The sequence below is a fragment of the Ovis aries genome, chromosome 3 (genome assembly GCF_016772045.2).
Source record: "Ovis aries strain OAR_USU_Benz2616 breed Rambouillet chromosome 3, ARS-UI_Ramb_v3.0, whole genome shotgun sequence".
Lineage (NCBI taxonomy): Eukaryota > Metazoa > Chordata > Mammalia > Artiodactyla > Bovidae > Ovis > Ovis aries.
The window spans coordinates 188,875,514-188,901,938 of NC_056056.1; the positions used below are offsets into that span (position 1 = coordinate 188,875,514).

General features: G+C 37.5%; 1 protein-coding gene across 2 annotated transcripts in view; it reads left to right on the top strand.

Annotated features, from left to right (window-relative positions):
- ITPR2 (inositol 1,4,5-trisphosphate receptor type 2) overlaps nucleotides 1-26,425 on the top strand; it is a 604,865-nt gene that overhangs the window by 290,235 nt on the left and 288,205 nt on the right. For both annotated transcript variants that reach the window (XM_004006770.5, XM_060413298.1), the window contains exons 33-34: nucleotides 7,539-7,667; nucleotides 9,366-9,486. In XM_004006770.5, the coding sequence (XP_004006819.2) occupies nucleotides 7,539-7,667; nucleotides 9,366-9,486 (250 nt within the window). The remainder of the gene's footprint in view (nucleotides 1-7,538; nucleotides 7,668-9,365; nucleotides 9,487-26,425) is intronic.

The following is a 26,425-nucleotide window of genomic DNA, read 5'->3' on the forward strand; positions in this document are numbered from 1 at the left end:
ATGGTGGTGCCCGTGTAGAGCAAACACTTGTTTGACTCTTCTTCACTGATGACTGGTTGGCCCCAGTCCTGCATAGCACTTTCTGCTCTTCAAGTCATTATTAGCATTTATCATAGTTGATAATCTCCTTGAAACATGACCTCACTTGGCCCGCAGGATATCAGTCCTACTCCCAGCCTTCCACTTCACCAGGCCACTCCTTCTCAGTCTCCTTTGCTATTTCCTTTGGATCTTCCTAGCTTCTAAATATTGAAGTGTGCCAGGCGCAGACTTTAAACTAGCTCCCTCCTCTCTCCACAGTCGCTTGTGGTTTCATCTGCTCTCCTAACGTTAATCCCAGGCTGGTCGAAGCTTGGGTTGTTCCTCTTATAGTCTCACATGTCTCACTGCCCACGTGACATCTCCAGTTGGCAACTGAACCTCAAATTCTTCACTCGCTTTCATGTCCCACTAAGAATTAATTCCTTTTCAAGTCTTTTGCATCTCAGTAAATGGCAATGCCATCAGTCATTCTAGACATTCAGGCATAAACATCGTGATGTCATCTGTAAATCTTACTTTCTTGCTCTTAAACTTAATCCTTTAGCAAACTCTGCAAGCTCGAACCTTAAAATATTCAAAATCTGACTACCTCTGAATACTTTGATCATTGCCACCCTGCACCAAAGTACCATTAAGTTTCATCTGGATAATTGCTGTAGCTGTTTTTACGGCTTCTGCTCTTGACCCCTGCCTTCATCTTTTCTCTATACAGCAGCCATAATAATTAAAAAAGAGGAAGAACATTGGTTCAGGTTCCTCCTCTGCTCAAACTCCTCACAGAGTAAAATCAGTATATGATTGGACTCTCCTCTGTTCAATGACCACCCAACCCCACCCTGGCTTCCTACTGTCCTCTTGTTGTCTCCTTGCCTAGCTCTCTTTTGCTTCTGGTGGCCTCCTTGCTGCTCCTCACATATGGCAAACTCACTCCCTTCTCAGCATCTCTGCATCTGCCTGGGATGTACTCATCTCCAGGTACCCTCCATCCTCATGACTTCTTTGAGGTCCCTCCCCTACTTAAAGTCCCCTTAAAGTCTTCAGAGAGGCTTTGGTTGACTTCCCGATGTTAAGGAACACTCTCTTCCTTCTGTACCCTCTTCTTGAGCTTAATTTTTCTTTTTAAAGATTTTATCTATGTATTTTTGGGTACACTGGAGCTTTGTTGCTGCAAATGGGCTTTCTCTAGTTGCAGCGAGTGCAGGTTACTCTTACTTTTGGTGCGCAGGCTTCTCATTGTGGTGGCTTCTCTTGTTGCCGAGCATTTGCTCTACATGCTGGGGCTTCAGTAGTTGCCTCTCTCGGGTTTAGTTGCTCCATGGCACGTGGGATCTTTCTGGACCAGGGATCGACCCATGTCCTCTTGTATTGGCAGGCACAGTCTGAACCACTGGTCCATCAGGGAAATACTGCTTCATTTTTCTTTATACAACTTATCCTTACCTGATTTTTTTAAAAATGTATTTGTATTTCTTTCTGCTGCAATAAAAGAAGGATAGAGATTTTGTTTGGTTCACTGCTGCATATCTGACATGGAACAGTGTCTTACACATAATAGATATTCAGTATTTGTGTTATTATTTATTTAGACTGCACTGAATATCTTGTGAAATCCCAGTTCCTCAACCAGGGACTGAACCCGGACCAGGGCAATGAAAGCATCAAGTGCTGACCACTAGACTGCCGAGGACCTCCCAATATTTGTGGGATGAATAAATAAATCTCATATGAAGTTGAAAATATTTAAAAAGTAAATCTGAAAAAAGTGTGGTTTTAGCACAGAATTAAATGGGCATATCAATGGAATGAAATAAATAGTCAGAAAATGATTTGTATTTATCTAAGATATTATGATATAATAACTAATCACCTATTAGTTCAGAAGTGATGGGTAATTTTCAGTGATTAGCAAACTTTTTTTGGTCAAGAGAGGGATAGTTAATATTTTAGCTTTTCAGGCTCCTATCACAACTCTTATAACAATTACGGAAGGGAAAGGAGCCGTAGACAAATATAAATGAATAGATATGGCTAGATTTGACCCATGGTAGTTTGCCTACCCCTGGATTACTAAATTAGTAATAATAAACTTCATCAGGTTAGTGATTTTTATATATTTTATTGTTCACTGATAGATCCCAGGTACACAGAACATCCTTGGCATAGAATAAGGGCATTCAATAAAAATTGTTGATTTGAACTAAATCAAAATGACATTTGAAGACCTGGCTCTTTGGGATGAAATGAACTTAGTTCCTGTCCTTACATCATATAATTGTATAAATTGCAATAGATAAATGTGAAATGATGAAAATTGTTGGATGTGCAGGTATATATTTATCTCTCTTTGGATGAGAGTGTTATTTCTAAGCATAAATGCAGTAGACGAAATTAGCTGTGAAAAAAGCATTTCCTTATTTGAAAATGTAAAACACTGCGACCCCATGGAGCCTGCACCAGGCTCCTCTGTCCATGGGATTTTCTAGGCAAGAATACTGGAGTGGGTTGCCATTTCCTTCTCATATATATATATATATATGTATATATATATATATATATATATATATACATACATACACACACACACCATAAAAATAAAGGAACATAAAAAATAGAAAAAGTTACCATACATTAAAAAAGGCTCATAGCCTTTATGCAGAAAACATATATATGTATTGATAAGAAAAATATGAATAATCTAATGATAAAATGGGCCAAATCCAGGCATTTCCTGGGTTACATACAAGTAAATCCCTGAAAAAATAGTCAACTGTTAATAACTTTTAAAAAATACAAAGGAAAATAAGATCTAATTTATAACTATCAACATATAAAAATAAAAAGATAAAAGGATAATACTAAATATTGGTTCACATACCTTGCTGATGAAAGTAAATTTACGCCATCTTTTAGAAACACATTTTTGTAGTACATTTAAAAAAACCCTTTATATCTTTTTAATGCGTCAAGTAATTTACCTTCCAAGAATCTGTCCTCAGGAAATAATTAACAATGATATCAAGGATTTATGGTCAAGAAAGTTCAACATACTTTCATAATAAAATACAGTAGGAAATAGTTTACATATTTAATTAATAGAGAAATGGTTCAACAAATTATGATATATCTGCAAGATTGAAGATATAGTGTCACTGTGACTATTTTTTGAAGATTTTTAATGATATGAGAGTGCTAATGATTGAGTAATGAGTATAAGAAGGAGAATAAAAAGCTGATTATCCAGGATTATTTCAATTATGTAAAATATATCAGGCAGAGCAAGAAGATTAGAAGAAAAGATTCCAAGATGTTAACCATGGTTTTGTCTAGATTTTAGGATTGTGGATAGTTTTTGTTTTCCATTTTGTATTTTTCTATTTTGTTACGAGGCTCCCACATTTGCTATCTTAACATCAATATATATTGTCTTTTTTATAAATGAACTTAAAATTCTAAGAAAGCCAACTGAGTGTAGGCACAGATGACTCACATAAAAAGGAAGTATAAAAAGCAAATGTTTGAAAAAATTTTGGCCTCATAAATAAAAGAATGCAAGTTAAAATAAATATGAGATAATTACCTTAGATATTTATAAAAACATTTTTACTGCCTATGAGGAATAAAAAATGACTTTAAGATTTGTATTCCTTGGTCTGTATGATCAAAGGTATGTTACTGGTGTGAGCTGCCCTATCTGATAGGTTAATAATTTGCCACATTAAAATTTTAATTTTAGCTAGATAAAGTAGAGTAAAAGAAATTTTTCTGGCAGTCTAGTGGTCAGGACTGAGCCTTCCAGAACAGGGGGTGCAGGTTTGATTCCTGGTTAGGGAGTTAAGATCCCACATGCCTTGTGGCCCAAAAGCCAAAAAACATAAAACAGGAGCAATATTGTAACAAATTCAATAAAAACTTAAAAAAATAGAATGAAAAATCCATTTCAAGTGCTCAGCAAGCACATGCCTAGTTACTGTCTTGAACACGCCAGATATAGTTTTCTATCATTGCAGACAATCCTGTGGACAGGGCTGCTCCAGCATATATATGATAACTTATTTAGCTCAGTCTGTCATCTTTGAAAGATATCAACCACTTTTAGAGCGCAAGAGAGAAGGGACATCATATATAAAAGAGGAGAAGTTTGAGAAATAGTTATATCTAGAAATTACACTTCATTTGTTTAACCAACAGTTTTAAGTACCTACTGTGTGTCTGTCTGTGGAGACAGATTTTTACTTGCTCTTCCTCCAGAAACTTCCATGGCTGTTTCCTCAGTTCTTTGTTAAAATGTGGCCTTATACAGAGAAGTTCTCCAAGCAGTTTATTAATAGATAAAGTAGTAACCCTTCCCTATGCCTCCTCCTCCTGCTGCATTGCCTGTACCGCTTGCTCTTTATTTTTCTCAGGAGCCTGTTTTTCTTCTCTATTTTTATCACTTATATGTTTGTTAATTTATTTATGGTGTATCTCTTGATTAGAATTAGAGTTCTAATAGAGTATAGACTTTTCTTTTCTTTTTTTGGTTCACTGTTCTAATTCCTAGTCTAATACTTAGTTCTGATTTAATAGTTCATGTCCCTAAGTGAAATTTGAAGTTCATGTCCGTGAAATTTGACTGATATGAGATAAAATTCATCTGAAAGTAGATGAGGACAGATATTTCAAAAGATGGATTTTTTTCTTGGAAAGGATAACAAAGGTGGATTTTTTTCCCCAGTGTAAAGCACATTACAAATCGAGAATCAATCTTACAGAATTAAATTAAAATATTAAAAAAAATAATGATATATACCAGAGATTTGGGGAGAGATTTAAACTGCAATTGGGCTTCCCTGGTGGCTCAGACAGTAAAGAATATGCCTGTAATGCAAGATGCCTGGGTTTGATCCTTGGGTTGGGAAGATCTCCTGGAGAAGGGAATGTCTACCCACTCTAGTATTCTTGCCTGGAAAATTCTCTGGACACAGGAACCTAGCAGGCAATAGTACATGGGGTCGCAAAGAGTCAGACACGACTGAGCAATTAACACACTTCAGCTCCCTCCAAAAACAGATTAAAGCGTAATGGTTCATTAGAATGGAATCTATGGAATAACCTTTTGAAATAAGTGTTTAGATATTGATGGTACATAGGAATATTTGATAGGAAATAATAGTGTCTGCAAACAGAAACTTTAAAAACACATGTATTATATATAAAATTAATTTAATGTGATGTGGTTTTTTTTTTTTTTTTTAGTTATTTCTAATCTTTGTGGGAAAGAGACTGCCTGCCCTTAATGTCACAGTGTAAGATGCAGGCTCTAGAGGTAAAAAAGTTGTCATTCATCTGTGGCAGAAAAAATATCTTGAATGATTTATGTGAATTTCTTGTCCAAATAAATTGAGAAATAGGTTTCACACAGTTGTGAACCTAGAATTTCCACAACCAGGATTTTGAGGAAAGCCTTCATCTAGAAGTAGATTCCTTTAATTTGTCCACAGACTAAAGCAAATCTGGGGGGTTCTTTAGCAGATGTTCAGCTGCAGATAATGCAAATGTGATTCTATGGTAGCTCCAAATACCCCCATTCAATTGGTGAAATGTCAGCTGTTCTTCCTTGATGAGGAAGAAGCATCTGTAGGTTGGTTATGGTGGAATTTTTAACCACCTACCCAAATTTAATGTATTTTTATCCTGTGTATCAGAAAAAAATCACCATAAGAGCCAGTGCTGTAAAGATATTAAATGAAATAAATCCTACTTTATATCCATCATGGGAAAATCAATTTTATATTAGTTCAGTGATCACATTAAATTTTAATCCAAGGTTAGGTGTTCCACAAATAAAATCTAACCCTTAGTTAACCTAAGATAAATGAATCCTTTCGTATTCTCTATTATTCTTTCATTTAAAAATTAATTGGCCATTCATTTCATAAACATTTATCGATCATTTTGTATTTATCAGGCATTGCATTATCTGCTAAAACAATAACTAAAAGATGATACAACAGCATAATTTATTGCCATTAATTGCATCATTCCCTACATAGCTATGAGATTGTGTGTGTGAGCTCAGTTGTGTTCAACTCTGTGACCCCATGGACTGTGGCCAACCAGGCTTCTCTGTCTATGGGATTCTTCAGGCAAGAATACTGGAGTAGGTTGCCATTTCCTCCTCCAGGGGATCTTCCCAACCTAGGGATCAAACCCGTGTCTCTTGTGTCTCCTGCTTTGGCAGGCGATTTCTTTACCACTAAGCTACCTGGGAACACATTGAAAACCTTTTAGTTCTGATAACACCCCTGTCAGGCAGGTGTCATTTAATAGATGGGAAAAAAGTGAGATCCCCCGCTTGGAGGGAAAGTGACTTAGCAAAACAAACCCTGTACCCTTTCTTCCTTTTAGTGAAGACTTATTTTCCAAACCAAAACACTGGGACACACAGTTTGAGAAGGGAGTTTTTCTCTTTGGTGATTTTACTTGTGTGTAGGGTATTAAAGGAATATCTGATTAAATTATATTTCCTTACTCTTTTGATTAATCACCTTATTGAAAAGAATAAATTATGTAAAAATTGGGAACTGTCTAAGAACATCTGGAACATCTGGCCACCATACTGACCCATTGTAATCTTGTGACTATTTAAATGTTCTCTCTGCCCAGTCCTTGAGTCTTTTCTCACATCCTATGTTCCCTTGCTCACTTCTTTTTATTTTTTTAACTCCATTTGTTTTTTTCCTACCACCCAACTCTTTCATTTAGTTTCAATTGTGTATCTTAGCTTTTGCAATTTGTCTACTCTGACATGCTTGGAAATTTGCAGTTTGTTTAGCAGGATAACCACCTTTGGCCTCATTTACTCCCACATGAGGGTCAGAGCCCGCGATCTTTGTTGATGTTCCCTTTGCTCCAGAGTCGTCTCTTCTCGCTTAGCCGACTTGGAGAAGAAGACAGGAGCATAGATCCTCTAAGCTTACCAGATAGTCTTTGGATGAACAAGTCAAAATGACTGGCAAGGGTTTGGCTTTTTCTTATGTTTCTGTTTTCCTCTCCAGGTATTGTCCATGTTCGCGTCCTCCCATTTGGGTCAGTTATTTGAGGTGAAAGTGTATAGAGATGTGAGCCATCTGTAATCCCCTTCACCAGTTTTTGTACCTACAATGGCTGTTTCCTCTTTATTTTCCTCACATCAAGTGGAAAAGTATTTTCCAGCAAAGTCAGGCTTGAGGATGGAGGGAGAAGGCTGTGTGCAGGAGGAAAGAGAAGCAGATCAGGGAGAAGGGGCGGTGGTCTGTGAAAGAATTCTGGCTCAAAGATGAAATGACAACCATACTTAAAGGCGAAGCTACTGCTGAATGATAAACTTGGAGTGGATTTTAGGCAGGAATATTTTTATTCAAAGCAACTTTCAAAAGCAGAAGAAATGTTATCAATAACCATTTCAGGACAATTTTTTGAAGGTTCCGATATTGAGTTATAAAGAACACACTGAGTTGTTTGGCGTCTCTTTCCAGGTTTGCAACACAACCACAGACAGGAAGCATGCAGACACCTTTTTGGAGAAGTGTGTTACTGAGTCAATAATGAACATTGTGAGCGGCTTCTTTAATTCACCCTTTTCAGACAACAGTACCAGCCTCCAGGTAACATTACCAAAAAGTAAAAAGCATCCTGTCACACAGAATTTCTGTACCTTATTTGAGTGGAAAAAAATGTAATATGGCCAGAAAGTCCTTTTTCGCCCTTCTAAAGATCAGTCTTCTTTCATAGTATTCACTGTTATACCCCTTTCTGAGTTTCCCAGTCTTTATTTTCAATAAATGAAACTTCAAGCTGAGTTCTTTTTGCTCTCTCTAAGCAAAATAGGAACTTTCACAACTGTAGATTGACTGTTTCCCATGTGTCAAAATAAACTGGCATGATTCCTTAAATGGATAGACATTTTAACTCAGTAATTCCAATTTAGTAAATCCTGAAAGAATTAGCATGGATTTATATACTAAGATTTTCACTGAAGTATTTATAATACTTAAAAATTGATGTCAACTTTAAATGTTCACAAGCAGGAAATTAACTACTTTGGTGGCTCAGATGGAAAAGAAAATTCCTGCAGTGTGGGAGACCTGGGTGCCATCTATGGTTTGGGAAAATTCCCTGGAAAAGGAAATAGCAACCCACTCCATTATTCTTGTCTGGAGAATTTCATAGACAGAGGAGCCTGGTGGCGTACAGTCCATGGGGTCGCAGAGAGTCAGACACGACTGAGTGACTAACACTTTCACTTTCATTTATAAATACTTAAAATTTGATGTCAACCTCAAATGTCCTCAGGCAGGAGATTAACTAAATATATTGTGGTTTATCTATAGGTGGCTTATTATATCTCAATTAAAAGTCATGGTTTAAAAGAAAAATTGATGACTAAGGAAAATAATCACAAAGCAATATAAAGTGAAATAGGCCACAAAATTACATTATAGTGTCTCCAAGTTTGTGTGTATAAAGAATATATGTGCATATATACATAGAAAAACTCAGTAATTACCTTAAAAATGTTGATACTAATTATCTTTACTTGTTAGGATTATTGGTGATTTTCATTTGTTTGGTTGCCAAATATTCTACAGTGATTATATATTGCTCTTATAAAAATGGTATTTCAGTTTTACCTTTTTAGAGAAAACTTTTGGACTGTTAAAATCATGTAAAATTGTTTTTGTAGGTCAAAATTGCTGTCTCCTCTACTTGCTCATCAATGAAACCTAAACATACAATCAATGAAACAAACAAACCCAAAGCACCTGTTCTATTTATGTGTGCTTGATTGCTCAGTTGTGTCTGACTCTCTGTGACCCCATGAACTGTGCCCAATAGGCTACTCTGTCGATATAATTTTCCAGGCAAGAATACTGGCTTCAATTCAGTTCAGTCCCTCAGTCGTGTCTGACTCTTTGTGACCCCATGAATTGCAGCACGCCAGGCCTCCCTATCCATCACCAACTCCTGGAGTGCCGTTTTCTAATCCATGTTCTGTTTATACTTAGAAATAAACCAGGAATTATAAAAGCATACTTAAATTTATATCATTGGCTTCAAGAAATGTCATATTTGCCAGATTAAGAATATAGGTAAAATAATGAATTTTCTATAGTGTCTAATGTGGTTCTTGTCATGAAATGAGTACATAATAAATATCTGTTGAATGAGATGTTCATTAAATAGCACTGAAACTTAAAAGACAAGATTGTATTTTATTTTGATGGGCCTGTTTTGATAATGAATAGCTATCACATCAGAAGGGTTAATGGTTTGATGACCTGTTTGCCTCTTTCTGTTTTCAGACACATCAGCCAGTTTTTATTCAGCTGCTCCAGTCTGCCTTCAGAATTTATAATTGCACCTGGCCAAATCCCTCCCAGAAAGCCTCAGTGGAGTCCTGTATCAGAACTTTGGCTGAAGTAGGTAAGTTTGAGTGTCAGATTTTACTTACTTCACATTATGTAAAAGAAATCAGGCTTTTATCTAATAGGCAGTATAAAGCAGCTTGTGTGACTTCTATAAAGGTGAAGAGCAGAGATGAGCAAACGATTCTGAACATCGCATCTTTTTAGGGAGGAGAGTATAATTATTAAATTTCTTCATTTTAAATATTTTTAAAATACTTATTTTTAAATTATTATATTTCTAACCTTCAATTAATATTTTGTGCTTTAATATAGCTTAGTAGAGTATTACACAAATGAGTCTGTTTTGTTATCTGAGATTTTATTATGGAATTGCCTATTAAGTAGCCTATTATATTAATACCTGCAGGAGAACTTCTTGAGGGGTTTTTAGTTTTCTAATTTTGTGTGAAATCTGTTCATATTTATTTGAGCCTCTGTTATCCATAGGAGGCTTCAGAAATTACAGATAAAATGGAATGCCAGAGAATAACACTTAAGGGAAGGTTAGTGTATTCTAGAAAGTATTTTTCAGAGTTCTCTCCTTTTTTTTTTTGAAGTAAATTTGGACTGTTCTATATGGCAGAAAGGAGGAGGGAAAAGAAATACAGACTGGACTGGACTTCAGAAAACAAACAGGAGCGGAATCATTCGTTTCAGCTAATGGTGGTTCTGCAGGCATTGCAGGCATTGGAAAGGGCAGCTTATCGTGTGTTTCATTATTGTGATCATCATCACTGCTGACATTTGTCAGCATATACCGTTTGCCATGCTAAGCAATTTACGTGTATTATCTCATTTAATCCTTAGATAGGCTCATCACTTATTTACATTTTACAGCAGGGGAAACAGAATTATCTAGATCAGTTAACTTGGCCAGGGTTACAGTATGTGCTTAGTAAATATTTGATAAATGAATAAATGGTTTAACTAATTAATGATCACTTGAAATATTTCAGTCTCTTCTCCTCTTGTGCAATTTGGTTTAAGTAATTTAATATTGACAAAATGTAATGATGGCCCACCCAATTTTAATTTGAATACATTCAAAAGGAGTTATAAGCTAAAAGGATCAATTGAAAATTATTAGAAATAAGAGATGAATGGAGAAGGCAATGGCATCCTACTCCAGTACTCTTGCCTGGAAAATCCCATGGGCGGAGGAGCCTGGTGGGCTGCAGTCCATGGGGTCGTGAGTGAAGAGTTGGACACGGCTGAGCGACTTCACTTTCACTTTTCATTTTCATGTATTGGAGAAGGAAATGGCAACCCACTCCAGTATTCTTGCCTGGAGAATCCCAGGGACGGCGGAGCCTGGTAGGCTGCCGTCTATGGGGTCTCACGGAGTTGGACACGACTGAGGTGACTTAGTAGCAGGAGCAGCAGAGAACTAGGTGATTGTAAATTGTAAATAAGTATTAAACTTGGCAGATCTTCTATATATCCCAAAGAGAGAATACATTTGAAAAACTGTGTCACAACAATAAAAATATTTTAGGCAAAATAAGAAACATAAGAGTAAAATTATATTGCTATTTTGAAGGATATAAAAGATTTTAATAAATGATTTGTTTGAATTTTTAATAAATGATTTTAACTTATTTTTTATTTAGCAAATGGATTTTATTTAAATTTAATCAATGGATTTATTTAAATTATGTTAAATTTATAAGATTTAATAAATAAATTGGAGAAGGAAATGGCAACCCACTCCAGTACTATTGCCTGGAAAATCCCATGTACGAAGGAGCCTGGTAGGCTACAGTCCATGGGGTCACAAAGAGTCGGACACGACTGAGCGACTTCATTTTTTTTTTCCAATAAATAAATACTGTTTTGGGATTATAAAATTCAACTTGTAAGGATGTCAGTTCTCCACAGTTAGTAATTTTACTGCTTTCAAACAGGACTCCTTCTTTGCATACACTCTCTACCCCCTCCACTTGGGCCTAGACCCCCCATGCAGGGCCACACCCACAAGGCTGTGTCCTCTGACAGCCTGGCCTCTGCCTCCTTCTTGTGGAAGCTTCCTCCTCACATCCCACTGGTTGCACACAGCCCCCATCAGGCTATTGCTCTCTTGCCCGGTGGCCTCTGACTCTGCTGGGTCGTTCGTTAGCATGGATACCCTTATCATCTTTGTGACCGTGCCAGGCTGTCCACCAGTGTGGACAGCTTCCTTACCAAAGTCTGATTCTCCATTCCAGGGCGCCTCCTAGGCACATGCCTTCCACTCCTTTCTGGGCGTGACAACTCTGGACCACCTCAGCCCCTAATGCATCCTTACCCAGTGTTGGCGCTTGACTTTCCTCTGCTCTGCCTCCGGGTTTTAAGATAGAATGTGTGTGAAAGTAGCTCAGTTGTGTCTGACTCTTTGCAGCCCCATGGACTATACAGTCCAAGGAATTTTCCAGGCCCGAATACTGGAGTGGATAGCCTTTCCCCTCTCTAGGGGATCTTCCCAACCCAGGGATCGAACCCAGGTCTCCCACATTGCAGGCAGGTTCTTTACCAGCTGAGCCGCAAGGGAACCCCTAGGACAGAATTGTTCAAGAAGAGAAGGAAGAGGCCATCATGAAAGTGAAAGGGTTAGTCTATCAGTCATGTCCGACTCTTTGTGACCCCATGGACTATAGCTCGCCAGGCTCCTCTGTCCCTGGAATTCTCCAGGCAAGAATACTGGAGTAGGTTGTCATTCCCTTCTCCAGGGGATCTTCCTGATTCAGGGATCAAACCCAAGTCTCTTGCATTGTAGGCGATCCTTTACCATCTGAGCCAGGCTATCCTACATACTGTCAAAAATAAAGAACACAAAAGAGAACCTAAATTTTGTTTTGAAAAGAGGCACATAGCAAAGTGTCCAGCAAGATATAAATAAAGTAAAAACCTTTACAAGACCTTGCGTCACAAATATATAGACACCATTAACCAGTCTTTCTTACTGACAATAAATTATTAATAAAATTTTAAAAAGATATAAATAAAGTATTAACACAGGTTATTGCTTGGGGGTAGAATGGTGCTATTGTCCATACTTTTCTGTAACTTGTGAGTTTTTAATAATAGATCTCAAATTGTAATAAAACAATATTAAAAGCATTTTCATTTTGACCCAGTCAGCTGGGAAATATACTATCAAAAGATAATCTAAAGGAAAAGCAAAAAAGTATGATGATTTGTTTTTACAAAGGAAATTTTTTTGCATTGTCTTTGCTGTCAAGTATGTTTCTGTATTTTACATTTTAAGGCAGTCTCCCTTCTTCCTCCTCATCTTCCTGCTTCTTCTCTCCCCTTTCCTCTTTCTCCTCCCCCCCTTTTTTTTCACTTCCTTTTTGTCTCCTCCTCTTCTTCCCTAAGCGTTGATATTCAGCAAATACAGTGGGGGGAAACATGGGGCATGGAGGGTATGCTGTTCATACCACTTACAAATTGAGAGATGAAGAGCTCTGAGCCACAAGTGAGATGCCATGCTGTATTTTCCGTCTGAGTTGCAATTCCAGTGTTGCAGTCAGGCCAGTTCTTGCAGAGCAGGGTGGCACAACTTTGGAAATTTAAAACAGTCACTGAAACTCTACAGTCTAAGAATAGAATTTATTTTTATGTTACAGGACTTCATTTTCTACCATTTCCTTTACTCTTTATGATTTAACAGGAAATTTTAGTCTCTTTTTGTATGCTATAGAGACACATGTGAAAGGAAGTCCAAAAAATATCTTAAGTCAGTAATCAAAGTAGGTTTGGAAGAATGCTTTGGTATAAAGTCTCAGTTTTATCTTTGTGTGAAAGCATGTTTTTTGAATGGAAATATACTTGATTTGCAGTGTTTCAGGTGCCCAGCCAAGTGGTTCACTTGTGCATGCATTTGTGCGTGCGCGTGCACACACAGACACATTTTTCCAGGTTCTTTTCCATTATAGGTTATTGCAATTTATTGAATATAGTTCCTTGTGCTATATAGTAGCATCTTGTTGGCTACCTATTAAGGTTTTATGTGCAGTAGTGTGTATATGTTAATCCCAAACTCCTAGTTTATCACTCCCCCTGCCCCCTGCCACTTTTCCCCTTTATAACCCATTAATTTGTTTTCTTTTTAAAATATATTATCTTTATTTATTTTTTAAAATTTATTTAATTGGAGGCTGATTACTTTACAGTATTGTAGTGGCTTTTGCCATACATTGACATGAATCAGCCATGAGTGTACATGTGTACCCTTGTCCCAAACCTTCCCCCCAACCACCCCACATCCTCTGGGTTGTCCCAGTGCACCACTTTGAAGTTAGACTGGTCATCTGTTTCATATATAGTAACATACATGTTTCAGGGTTATTCTCTCAAATCATCCGACCCTCAGCTTCTCCCACAGAGTCCAGAAGTCTGTTCTTCTTGCATCCCTGGGATAAAGCCCACTTGGTCATGATGTATAATCTTTTTAACATGTTGTTGGATTCTGTTTGCTAGAATTTTGTTGAGGATGAACATACATCTATGTTCATCAGTGATAATTGGCCTGCAGTTTTCTTTTTTGTTGCACGTTTGTCTGGTTTTGGTATTAGGGTGATGGTGGCCTCATAGAATGAGTTTGGGAGTTTACTTTCCTTTGCAGTTTTTTGGAAGAGTTTGAATAGGATAGGTGTTGCTGCTGCTGCTAAGTCGTTTCAGTCGTGTCTGACTCTGTGCAACCCCATAGATGGCAGCCCACCAGGCTCCTCTGTCCCTGGGATTCTCCAGGCAAGAACATTGGAGTGGGTTGTCATTTCCTTCTCCAATGCATGAAAGTGAAAAGTGAAAGTGAAGTCACTTAGTCATGTCCGACTCATAGCAACCCCATGGACTGCAGCCCACCAGGCTCCTCCATCCATGGGATTTTCCAGGCAAGGGTACTGGAGTGGGGTGCCATTGCCTTCTCCAGGATAGGTGTTAGCTCTTCTCTAAATTTTTGGTAGAATTCACTTGTGAAGCCATCTGGTCCTAGATTTTTGTTTGTTGGAAGATATTTGATTACAGTTTCGATTTCCATGCTTATGATGGGTCTGTTAAGATTTTCTGTTTCTTCCTGGTTCAGTTTTGGAAGGTTATACTTTCCTAAGAATTCATCCATTTCTTCCAAGTTGTCCATTTTATTGGCATATAGTTGCTGATAGTAGTCTCATATAATCCTTTGTATTTCTGTGTTGTTATTTCTCCATTTTCATTTCTAATTTTATTGATTTGATTCTTCTCCCTTTTTTCTTGATGAATCTGGCTAGTGGTTTGCCTATTTTATAATCTTCTCAAAGAACCAGCTTTTAGTTTAGTTGATTTTGCTATAGTCTCCTTTGTTTCTTTTTCATTTATTTCTGCTCTGATTTTTATGATTTCTTTCCTTCTGCTAACTTTGGGATTCTTAATTTCTTCTTTTTCTAATTGCTTTAGGTGTAAGGTTAGGTTATTTATTTGATGTTTTTCTCATTTCTTGAGGTAAGCTTGTATTGCTGTGATCCTTCCTCTTACCACTGCTCTTGCTGAATTGAATCCATAGGTTTTGGGTTGTGTTTTCATTTTCATTTGTTTCTATGCATACTTTGATTTCCTTTTTGATTTCTTCTGTGATCTGTTGGGAGAACCAGTAATTATTTTTCTGTGTCTGTGAGTGTGTTTCTGTTTTGTTAAGAAGTTCATTTACATCATTTTCTAGAATTTCGCATATAAGTGATATCATATGATATTTGTTTTTCCCTGTCTGACTCACTTCACTTAGTATGATAATCTCTAGGTCCATCCATCCATGGTGCTGCAAATGGCAAGCATATTTCCTTCCAGTTCCTCATTTGTTGTTTCCAACTGAACAGTTAGGAAACTATCCGTCTGCATTTGTCCCCCTCTCCTACTGCATAACGGCCTAGTTTGACCCCTCTTGACTTCCTTTCTGGACCACATAGGCACACTGTGTTCTTTCCTCACTTAAAATTAAAAAAAAAAGCTACCAGAATAATCTTGATGTGAAATTATATTGTTTTAAAAACATCAACAACAAAGCCCTCAGCCTTCAGCAGCATCCCTTGGTCCAATAAGCTAGGATGGATTCCTCATTGCACATTTGTGGCCTTGCCAGCACAGCCCTGCCTCCTCTTTTGACTAGTTGCTCACTGCTTCTCACCCCCTCACAGAGAACTGGATATTCTGCCCCAGATATTGCTCACATAATAAGTCTCTTTTTCTCTCCAGTTTCCACCATTGCCATTTGTCAGTATCTTTTCCATTACTAGAAAATTTTTATTGTTCAAATTTCTCCATTAAAGCCATTTCTGACTTACAGGTCCAGATCTGAACTCATCCCCATTTGACCATTTATACTTTTCTTACATCTTAACTTTATCCTATCTTACACCATCGCTAAGTATTAATCTACTAGCTTTTGAGGGACAACGACTATGAAATGTCTGTGAAAAATACATTAATAAAAGGTATTGTCTAAGATGAAAAAGTGAAAAGCAAATTCTGCTTTGTGATGGGTTTTTGTTGTTCAGTTACCAAGTCATGTCCAACTCAGTGCAACCCCACGGACTACAGGGAAGCATGCCAGGCTTCCCTGTCCTTCATTGTTTCCTGGAGTTTCCACAAACTCACGTCCATTGAGTTGGTGATGCCATCCAACCATCTCATCCTCTTTCATCCTCTTCTCCTTCTGCCTTCCTGATGCTCTTTCCCAGCATCAGGGTCTTTTCCAATGAGTAATGGATCGACCACATCTTTTTTTTGTTTGTTTATTGGTGGATATGCTTCATGGAAAAACACATCATCAAAATGAAAGCATTCAGAAGTGAGCATCTGTGGTTGTAAAGGGATCTAAACCTCCCTTACTTATGTAGTGATGTTTCATGAAGGGGGACCCCTTCCAGGGCCTGAAACTGGGCTCTTGCCTAACACTTGAAAATGAATTGTCCAAGGAGACACATGTGCTGACAAAGCAAGAGATTTTATTGGGAAAGGGCACCCAGGTGGAGAGCAGTAGGGCAAGGGAAACCAGAAGACCTGCTCTGCCATGTGGCTCCTGGCTTGCAGTTTTATGGTGATGGGATTAGTTTCCACGTTGTCTTTAGCCAATCATTCTGACTCAGAGTCCTTGCTGGTGGTGCACGCCTTGTTCAGCCAAGATGGATGCCAGTGAGAAGGATGCTGGGAGGTGGTTGGACATGCAGCGTCTCTTTTTGACCTTTCCCAAACTCTTCCGGTTGGTGGTGGCTTATTAGTTCGATGTTCCAGGACCTCCTGTTATAAAACAACTCATGCAAATAGTTACTATGGTGCCTGGCCAGGATGGGTGGTTTCAGTCAGTGTGCTTCCTCTAACAGTATTTGAAAACATTTGAAAAAATTTAGACAAATAAAAAAGAAGTCTTATCTTCCAACATTTGAAGGTGTGAATGGATTTCCTTTACAGGTTCCCAGGAATAGGATTGTAGTTAATATATGGCAACTGAAAGAGGCAGATTAAAAAAAAATTTTTTTTTTTTACCATGCCACACAACTTATGGGATCTCAGTTCCCTGACCAGGGATTGAACCTTGGCAGTGGAAGCACCGAGTCCTAACCATTAGACTGCCAGGAAACTCCCCAGGAGGCAGATTTTTGTCCCACTTCAAAGAGTAACTATTTACAGTTAGTGCATTTTTTTTTCCAGTTAGTGCATTTTTTAAAACCTTAGGCGTCACATGTGACTCTTCCCTTTTGTTCACTTCTGTTAAATACAATAGCAAGTTCCACTGGTTCCACTTCCAAAATCCATCAGTTTTTTTGTTCTCTTGTCAGACAGTCTTTTCAAATGCACTATGATATGACATGGATTATAGAAGAATCTCATTACTGAATACCCTACCTCTACCCCAGTCTCGCTACAATCCATTTTCTATATAGTAGTTATAGTGATCTTAAAATGTAAATCAAATCATATCAGTCATTTATGTAAAACTTTCCATTGCACTAAAAATTCCTATTCCTTGTCATGACCTAGAAAGACCTTCATCATCTGAGTTTCATCTGCTACTACTTTCTCTCATTTCCCTATCCCCATCTCTGATCCACCCACCTTGGCCTACATTCCGTTTCTCATCTGTAAACCTTTTTCTCATCCCAGGGCTTTTGCATGTACTATTCCTGTTATTTGAATCCTTCTCTCCCATATGATGACATGTTCAAATGTTAAATGCTCAGTGAAGTGCCCCAGATATAGTTTTCCATATGTAGTTTTCCAGCTTCTTCCTACCCATTGTCCTGTCTGTTTTATTTTTGTCTTAGCCCTTACCACTGTTTGAAAGCACCTTGTTTGTTTACCTCTTTGTTGTCTGCTTCTCCCTTTAGAATATAAACTACAAAATCAGGGATTTTGCTTTATTCACTGATTACTTCTGCTTTAAAGTGTCTGGTTCTGACATAGCTGGTTTTTGAATGTTGTTGACTGACAATAATCCCTGAGCTAGATATTTTTGCAGAGGGTGAACTTTAGGCATAGAAAGGTTAAATAACTTACCTGATTAATAAGTTGAGCTGGATTTGAAATCCAAGTTTCTCTGAGTATGAAGTTGATGCTGTACCATGTTGCTCCAGAGCCCTTTCTTAGAAAGCCCCAACATATAAACTAGGACTATGGCAGTTTGGCTCACCAGGTAGGGATCTATCTGACGTGTTACAACTCAGGTGCAAAGTCATTTTTGTGTTTCAACTCCTTTTTAAGAATACAAAGAGGCATTTATTGCAATTGAAATATGTATGAATTTATATTAAAGAAAACAGTGAATATATGTATTTAAGAAAAATGTTACGAAGTCAAAGAGAATACTTAATTTTTATAAAGCAAAATTTCAGTGCATTTACAAACTGGTAGACACATTCTTATAAAGGCAGATAATTTTTATATTGTCTATTCTAGTTATATTTATATAACATTTTGTCATTTGTAAAGTGCTCTCAAGTATATTGGCTGAACTCATCTATCATCAAAAATATTTCATTCTCTTTCATATTTATACATTAGATACAAAAGGTAGTAAAAACAGCAAAAGCATTTACTAGGTCAGAACTTACCTTACTGGGAATGGGGAGCATTGATTAGTGTTATTGCATGTATGAAGTGAAGTGAAGTCGCTCAGTCGTGTCCTACTCTTTGCGACCCCTTGGACTGTAGCATACCGGGCTCCTCTCTCCATGGGATTCTCCAGGCAAGAATACTGGAGTGGGTTGCCATTTCCTTCTCCAGGGGAACTTCCTGACCCAGGGATCGAACCCGGGTCTCCCGCATTGGAGGCAGACGCTTTAACCTCTGAGCCACCATATGATCAGTAACTCAGTTGTGTCTGACTCTTTGTGACCCCATGAACTGTAACCCACCAGGTTCCTCTGTCTATGAGATTTCCCAAGCAAGAATACTGGAGTGGGTTGCCATTTCTTTCCCCAGGGGATCTTCCTGATCCAGGGATCAAACCTGCGTCTCCTGCAGCTCCTGCATTGGCAGGCAGATTCTTTACCACTGAGCCACCTGGGAAGCCTTGTTATTAGTGTTAAACAGTGTGGTAAACCCTGTGATGTGGACATAATCCGTAGGCCCATTTTAAAGATGGGGTCATGAGGTTTGCAAGGTTAGGTAGCTAGTTTGGTCACACAGGCAGGTGTGAACCCCTTCTAAACTGACATACTAGTAGGCATTTGTGATGCTCTGCTATCAGAAATCAGTTTAAATAACATTGTATTATACCTTTAAAGTACAAAATATTGATCAGGATGTTAAGTTCATTAGTCAGTTACTGTTCTTCAATTTATTCATTTGTATAAAATACAGTAGCACATGTTAGAAGTACTTTGAGAAAAAGCATCCAAGGATTACTCCCATTTTATTTCATGTAAAAAAAGAATTTTGTTCCATAACCTTCAAATGATTTGAGGGGATTAATATTGGGTACTTTGTTAAAAACATAATCATTTTTCCAAATAGAAATTTTGCAAACTATATGTTACAAATGGTTTGAATAATGAACATCAATCTTCAAGCCAGTCGTGCCCCCAAATTTGAATGTGTGTAAAACATTAACCCTTTGAGAAGAGAAATTCAATCTCTCTTAAATCAGTGTGTCTATTTTCATCTCTCTAGATGTTATGACTGATTGTATAAAGCATTTTACATATTGTATCTCTATAATTATGGTTTTAAAGTAATAATGGAAATTTTAAAACTCCATTATTACTTAAAAAATTAAATCTGAAGGAGAAGCTAGGACAAATTTTATAAACTTTTTCATGTATTTATTAATTCAGCTATTGATAATGAGCCCTCATTATCTGAAAAACATTACTCTAGTTTTAGGGATATACAGTCTGGGAAACCATATTTCTTGCCCTCAGTGAATATCTAGTACATTGAGGGTAAATGTAACATGTACCGAAATCACAAAGCAGAATGAAACTAGATAAGTGGCATGGGGTAGAGTAGGAGGGAGGCACAAAAGGGAGATGATACCTGTCTACATAGGGCTTCCCTGGTGGCTCAGAGGTTAAAGCATCTGCCTGCAATGTGGGAGACCTGGGCTCGATCCCTGGGTCAGGAAGATCCCCTGGAGAAGGAAATGGCAACCCACTCCAGTATTCTTGCCTGGAGAATCCCATGGACAGAGGAGCCTGGTGGGCTACAGTCCATGGGGTCGCAAAGAGTTGGACACGACTGAGTGACTTCACTTTCACTTTCACTTTCACCTGTCTACATATAGCTGATTTATTTCCTTGTACAGCAGAAACTAATGCAACATTGTAAAGCAATCATACTTCAGTAAAAAACAAAGCTAAGTGCTTTATCTGTTACAACGTTCGAGAATCTGACACTGTGGCTAGAGCATGGTAGATCGATGAATATTTATTATATGAATAAAATACCTGAGTGAATACAAATGAATGAATATTCTACTCTTGTCATTGGCTGCATAATATCCTATTGTGTGCTTACATTCTAATTTATTTAACCCCATTATTATTTATATTGTTTCTAATCATTTTGCTCATGAGGAAGAATAAAAGAAATACCTAGGGGTAGAATTTTTGGATATTATACTTTTGACAGATACAGTAGTCTGTCAGGATTACTCAATTTATATGCCACAAACAATGCAGGAGATAATTTATCTCCTTGATAATATGGTATGTTATTGGATTCTTAGATCTTTGCAAATCTTTTAAGTAAAAGTATCCATATAGATTTAATTTGTGTCTCTCTTCTTACAAATAAGGGGAAAAAAAAAAAAAACCCTTTCCATATGATTGAGTCATTGGTATTTCCTTTTCTGTGAACTGTCACTTTTTTATTTACTTTTTGTAAAGTTTTTTTTTCCCCTGATAGTCTGCATAGCCCTTTATCTATTAATAAAATGAGCTCTTTGCCTGTAAGTAGCCAATATTTTTTTCTCAGTTTTTCATTTGTCATTTGAATTTTTTTTTTTGGCATGTAGAAATTATTTCCTTTTTTTAAAAAATTTTAATTGGAGGCTAATTACTTTATAATATTGTGGTGGTTTTTGCCATACATTCACATGAATCAGCCATGGGTGTACATGTGTTCCCCATCCTGAACCCCCCTACCACCTCGCTCCCCATCCCATCCCTCAGGGTCATCCCAGTGCTCCAGCCCTGAGCACCCTGTCTCATGCATCAAATCAGGACTGGTGATCTATTTCACATATGGTAATATACATGTTTCAATGCTATTCTCTCAAATCATCCCCCTCTCGCCTTCTCCCACAGAGTCCAAAAGTCTGTTCTTTATATCCATGTCTCTTTTGCAGTCTTGCATATAGGGTCATCATTACCATCTTTCTAAATTCCATATATATGTGGTACTATACTGTACTGGTGTTTTTTTTCTGACTTACTTCACTCTGTATAATAGGCTCCAGTTTCATCCACCTCATTAGAACTGATTCTAAAACATTCTTTTTAATAGCTGAGTAATATTCCATTATATATAGGTACCACAGCTTTCTTATCCATTTGTCTGCTCATGTACATCTAGGCTGCTTCCATGTCCTGGCTGTTGTAAACAGTGCTGCGATGAATGTTAGGGTACACGTGTCTCTTTCAATTCCAGTTTCTTCAGTGTGTATGCCCAGCAGTGGGATTGCTGGGTCATATGGCAGTTCTATTTCCAGTTTTTTAAGGAATCTCCACACCGTTCTCCATAGTGGCTGTACTAGTTTGCATTCCCACCAACAGTGTAAGTGAAAGTGAAAGTGAAAGTGAAGTCGTGTCTGACTCTTTGCGACCCATGGACTGTAGCCCACCAAGTTCCTCCATCCGTGGGATTCTCCAGGCAAGAATACTGGAGTGGGTTGCCTTTTCCTTCTCCAACAGTGTAAGAGGGTTCCCTTTTCTCCATACCTTCTCCAGCATTTATTGTTTATAGACTTTTTGATAGCAGCCTTCCTGACCAGTGTGAGATGGCACCTCATTGTGGTTTTGATTTGCATTTCTCTGATAATGAGTGATGTTTAACATATTTTCATGTGTTTGTTAGCCATCTGTATGTCTTCTTTGAAGAAATCTCTGTTTAGTTGTTTGGGCCATTTTTTGATTGGGTCATTTATTTTTCTGGAATTGAGTTGCATGAGCTGCTTGTATATTTTTGAGATTAATTCTTTATCAGTTGCTTCATTTGCTATTATTTTCTCCCATTCAGAAGGCTGTCTCTTCACCTTGCTTAGAGTTTCCTTTGTTGTGCAAAAGCTTTTAAGTTGAATTAGGTCCCATTTGTTTATTTTTGCTTTTATTTCCGTTACTCTGGGACATGGGTCATAGAGGATCCTGCTGTGCAGGATGAGAGTGTTTTATCTATGTGTTCCTCTAGGACTTTCATAGTTTCTGGTCTTATGTTTAGATCTTTAATCCATTTTGAGTTTATTTTTGTGTATGGTGTTAGAAAGTGTTCTAGTTTCATTCTTTTACAAGTGGTTGACCAGTTTCCCCAGCACCACTTGTTAAGGAGATTGTCTTTTCTCCATTGTATATTCTTGCCTCCTTTGTCAAAGATAAGGTGTCCATAGGTACATGGATTTAACTCTGGCTTTCTGTTTTGTTCCATTTATCTATATTTCTGTCTTTGTGCCAGTACCATACTGTCTTGATTGACTGTAGCTTTGTAGTATAGTCTGAAGTCAGGCTGATTCCTCCAGTTCCATTCTTCTTTCTCAAGATTGCTGTGGCTATTCAAGGTTTTTTGTATTTCCATGCAAATTGTGAAATTATTTATTCTAGTTCTGTGAAAAATACCACTGGTAGCTTGATAGGGATTGCATTGAATCTATAGATTGCTTTGGGTAGTATACTCATTTTCACTATATTGACTCTTCTGAGCCATGAACATGGTATATTTCTCCATCTATTTGTGTTATCTTTGATTTCTTTCATTAATGTTTTTTCCATTCATTTTTCTTTTTTTAATTTAAATTTATTTATTTTAATTGGAGGCTAATTACTTTACAATATTGTATTGATTTTGACATATATCAACATGAATCTGCCACGGGTGTACACGTTTTCCCCATCCTGAACTTGTAGGCTTTTTAGGTTTTGTTTCATCTTCCGGAATAGCCTTGATAAGCCTAAGATGTTGTTTTTTAATTCCCGTTGAGAATTTTCATGGTTTTAGTTTGCCTGGTCTGTTTGTTTTTTGGTGTAGCTGTTTACAATTTTGAGTTATCTGGAATATATTTAGTTGTAAGATAGAGGATGTGAAATCAACTTAATTTTTTCCAGATGAATAGTCAGGTGTGCCAATACTAGTTCTTACATAACCCATAAAATTATATATTCTTTTTTAATTTAGGTAAAATTGGTATATAACAGTACACTAAATGGCAACCCACTCCAGTACTCTTGCGTAGAAAATTCCATGGATGGAGGAGCCTGGTGGGCTGCGGTCCATGGGGTCACAAAGTTGGACATGACTGAGCAACTTCACAACTTCACGAGTTTCAGGCTTAGAACATAATAATTTGATATTTTTACACACTATGAAGTGATCACCACAATAAGTATAGTTTCCATCCTTCACCATGTGTTTGGACTGCCTTGACTCTTTACGTGCACTTCCTAAACCCCTTCTCCTCTGAGCTGTTCTCTAGATCTTTGAGTTTTGTTTTGATTTGTGTGTTCATTTGCTTTGTTTTTTAGCTTCCACATGTAAGTGAAATCGTGTGGTATTTGTGTTTCTCTCTGGTTTATTTCACTTAGCACAGTAACCTCGAGATGCGTCCATGCTGCCCCAAATGGCAAGAGTTCCTTCTTTTTTTATGGTTGAATAGTTTCCAGTTTGTGTGTGTGTGTGCTGTCTTCTTTATCCGTGCATCATACATTGACAGACACTTTGGTTGCTCCCATTTCTTGGCTGTTGTAAGTAATGCTGTGGTGAACATAGGGGTGTATATACCTTTGGGGTTAGTGTTTTCATTTTCTGTGGATAAATACCTGGAAGTAGAATATGTGGATCATGGCAGTTCTATTTTTAATTTTTGGAGGAACCTCCACACTGTTTACCCCTTCATCAAATTTGTATGCCCACCAACAGCAACAGCAGCCCACTCCAGTGCTCTTGCCTGGAATATCCCATGGGCGGAGGAGCCTGGTGGGCTGCAGTCCATGGGGTCGCACAGAGTCGGACATGACCGAGCAGCTTCACTTTCACTTTTCACTTTCCTGCATTGGAGAAGGAAATGGCAACTCACTCCAGTGTTCTTGCCTGGAGAATCCCAGGGACAGGGGAGCCTGATGGGCTGCCGTCTATGGGGTCTCACAGAGTCGGACACGACTGAAGCAGCTTAGCAGCAGCAGCAGCAACAGTGCACAAGGGTTCCTTTTTCTCCACATCCTCTCCAATACTTGTAATAAAATTTTCTTTATTTAATTGAGGGGTCATTTAAGTGTAGATTGAGTACCAAACAGGAAAGATACAATCTGTGTACTTAGTGTTCTTCATATTTAAGAATGCTAGTGTTTCAGTTGTGATTTATCCTGGATATTTTTATCTGATTCAGAAAAGGTACTACTCTGCTCACTTATTATTCTTGGGCACTAGCCATTCTTATTCTTCTGAGCCTGTACAGGGGTGCTTGACAACAAACCAAGTGTTATTAATAAATGCTTACACTTTCTGTTGCGTTTTTCCCCAACCTGTCAATTTATCTGTCTAAACATTTTTTTCCTGTTGCACTTACCACTGTAATTCGTGTGTTCTCAGAGATTTTCATTTGCCACTTGCCACCACTGATTTGGTCTAATTTAAAAATATCACAGAATATGCAATATTTAATGAATAATAATTAAAAATAGATTTTAATTGTATCTTAAAGTAATTTTGTCATACCTAGAGAATTTTCAGGATTTGTAAGCCTAATTGGTCAGTTAGCCCAGTAATCACAGTACCTATGAATAAAGATAATGCATTGTAGAGAACTAGACATCTCTGGGCAGAACACTGTAAAAGATAAATTGTTAATAATGACCCATCTTTTCTCTTATTTGATTTTAAAGAAATCCATATACTTATTCTCTGACAAAATACCCTTAATGAGATAGTATCTTAGTTACATTCTAGCTTAGGGGTGAAATAGGAATATTTATTTTTAAAATATTTTAAACTTTTGTATGACCACTAAAGCACAGTTGGAGTTAATGCCACATGCTGGAAGAATGATTGACTGTTGGTAATTCATTAGTTTTTTTTTGATTGGAGATAGGAGGTATGGAAACCATTAACCCCCAAAATACATCCTAGTTCACATTTCAATTCACATTCTGATATTTATATCAGAATGTTTTCTACCTCAATAAATGGAAGCTAAATGTGGATCATATTTTTGGTTACATTAGAAAAATATTATTCTAGTTATTAATGTTCTTGTAAAGCGAGATCATGAATTAATTCCTTTCTTTTCCTGCTTTAATTTCTGCTTTAATTGTTAAACTATATATAGAAAACTAAATTAGCATTGTCAGCTTTGCTTTCAACTTTATCTTTATAATATTTTGACAGTGCTGAGAATCTATTTCAGGCCATGTCTTAAAGGTAATGATCTTTTTACAATTGCTTGAAAAAGTTTTATAATTATCTACACAGCTGACTTATTTTAACTCAGATTCTCCTTTTTCCAGTTGGTTAATTGATTTTCTTTTATTGCCTAGAAATTGTGATTTATCATTTGACTAGAGTTTACCTTTGGGCATGAGAAAGTAGGGTTTATTTTAGCCAGTTAATGTATATCTTGCAATTTGTGCCAAGACAGAAGGCTAGAAAAAACCAGCTAGAGTGGTTCAGTTTGGGGGACAGAAACACCCTTTCAACAAAGTTTGGGATAGTGGTGTCTCCTTGCTGCTGGCTATAGTGTAATAGTGGTAGCAGCTCATGGGATGTATGAGGAGGGGGTAGGGGATGAGATTTTCTTGACCACACTGATAGGGGGGCTTCACATCCTGGGGTGGCACTAGTGGTAAATAACCTGCCTGCCAGTGCAGGAGATGTAAGAGATGTGGGTTCGATCCCTGGATTAGGAAGATATCCTGAAGGAGGGCACAGCAACCCACTCCAGTATTCTTACCTGGAGAATCCCATGGACAGAGGAGCCTGGCGGGCTACAGTCCATAAGATTGCAAAGAGTCAGACATGACTGGAGCAGTGTAGCATGCACTCACACACCATTGGATTACATCTTCGCTGGTGTCATTAGAAAAATACTTTTTAGGTACATCTTTGTGTAAGTTGTATTCATAGCAGCACACACTCATTTGATGGTTAGTTGTATCTAACATATCTGGTTACTAAAGGGGAGGTAAATCTATCCCCTTTGTTTAAACATTTGTGAAAACTGGGTTGCAGTATGTTTTCAGCAGTTTTATGTTGTTTTTGTTCAGCTGCTAAGTTGTGTCTGACTCTTTTGTGTCCCCAACTGCAGC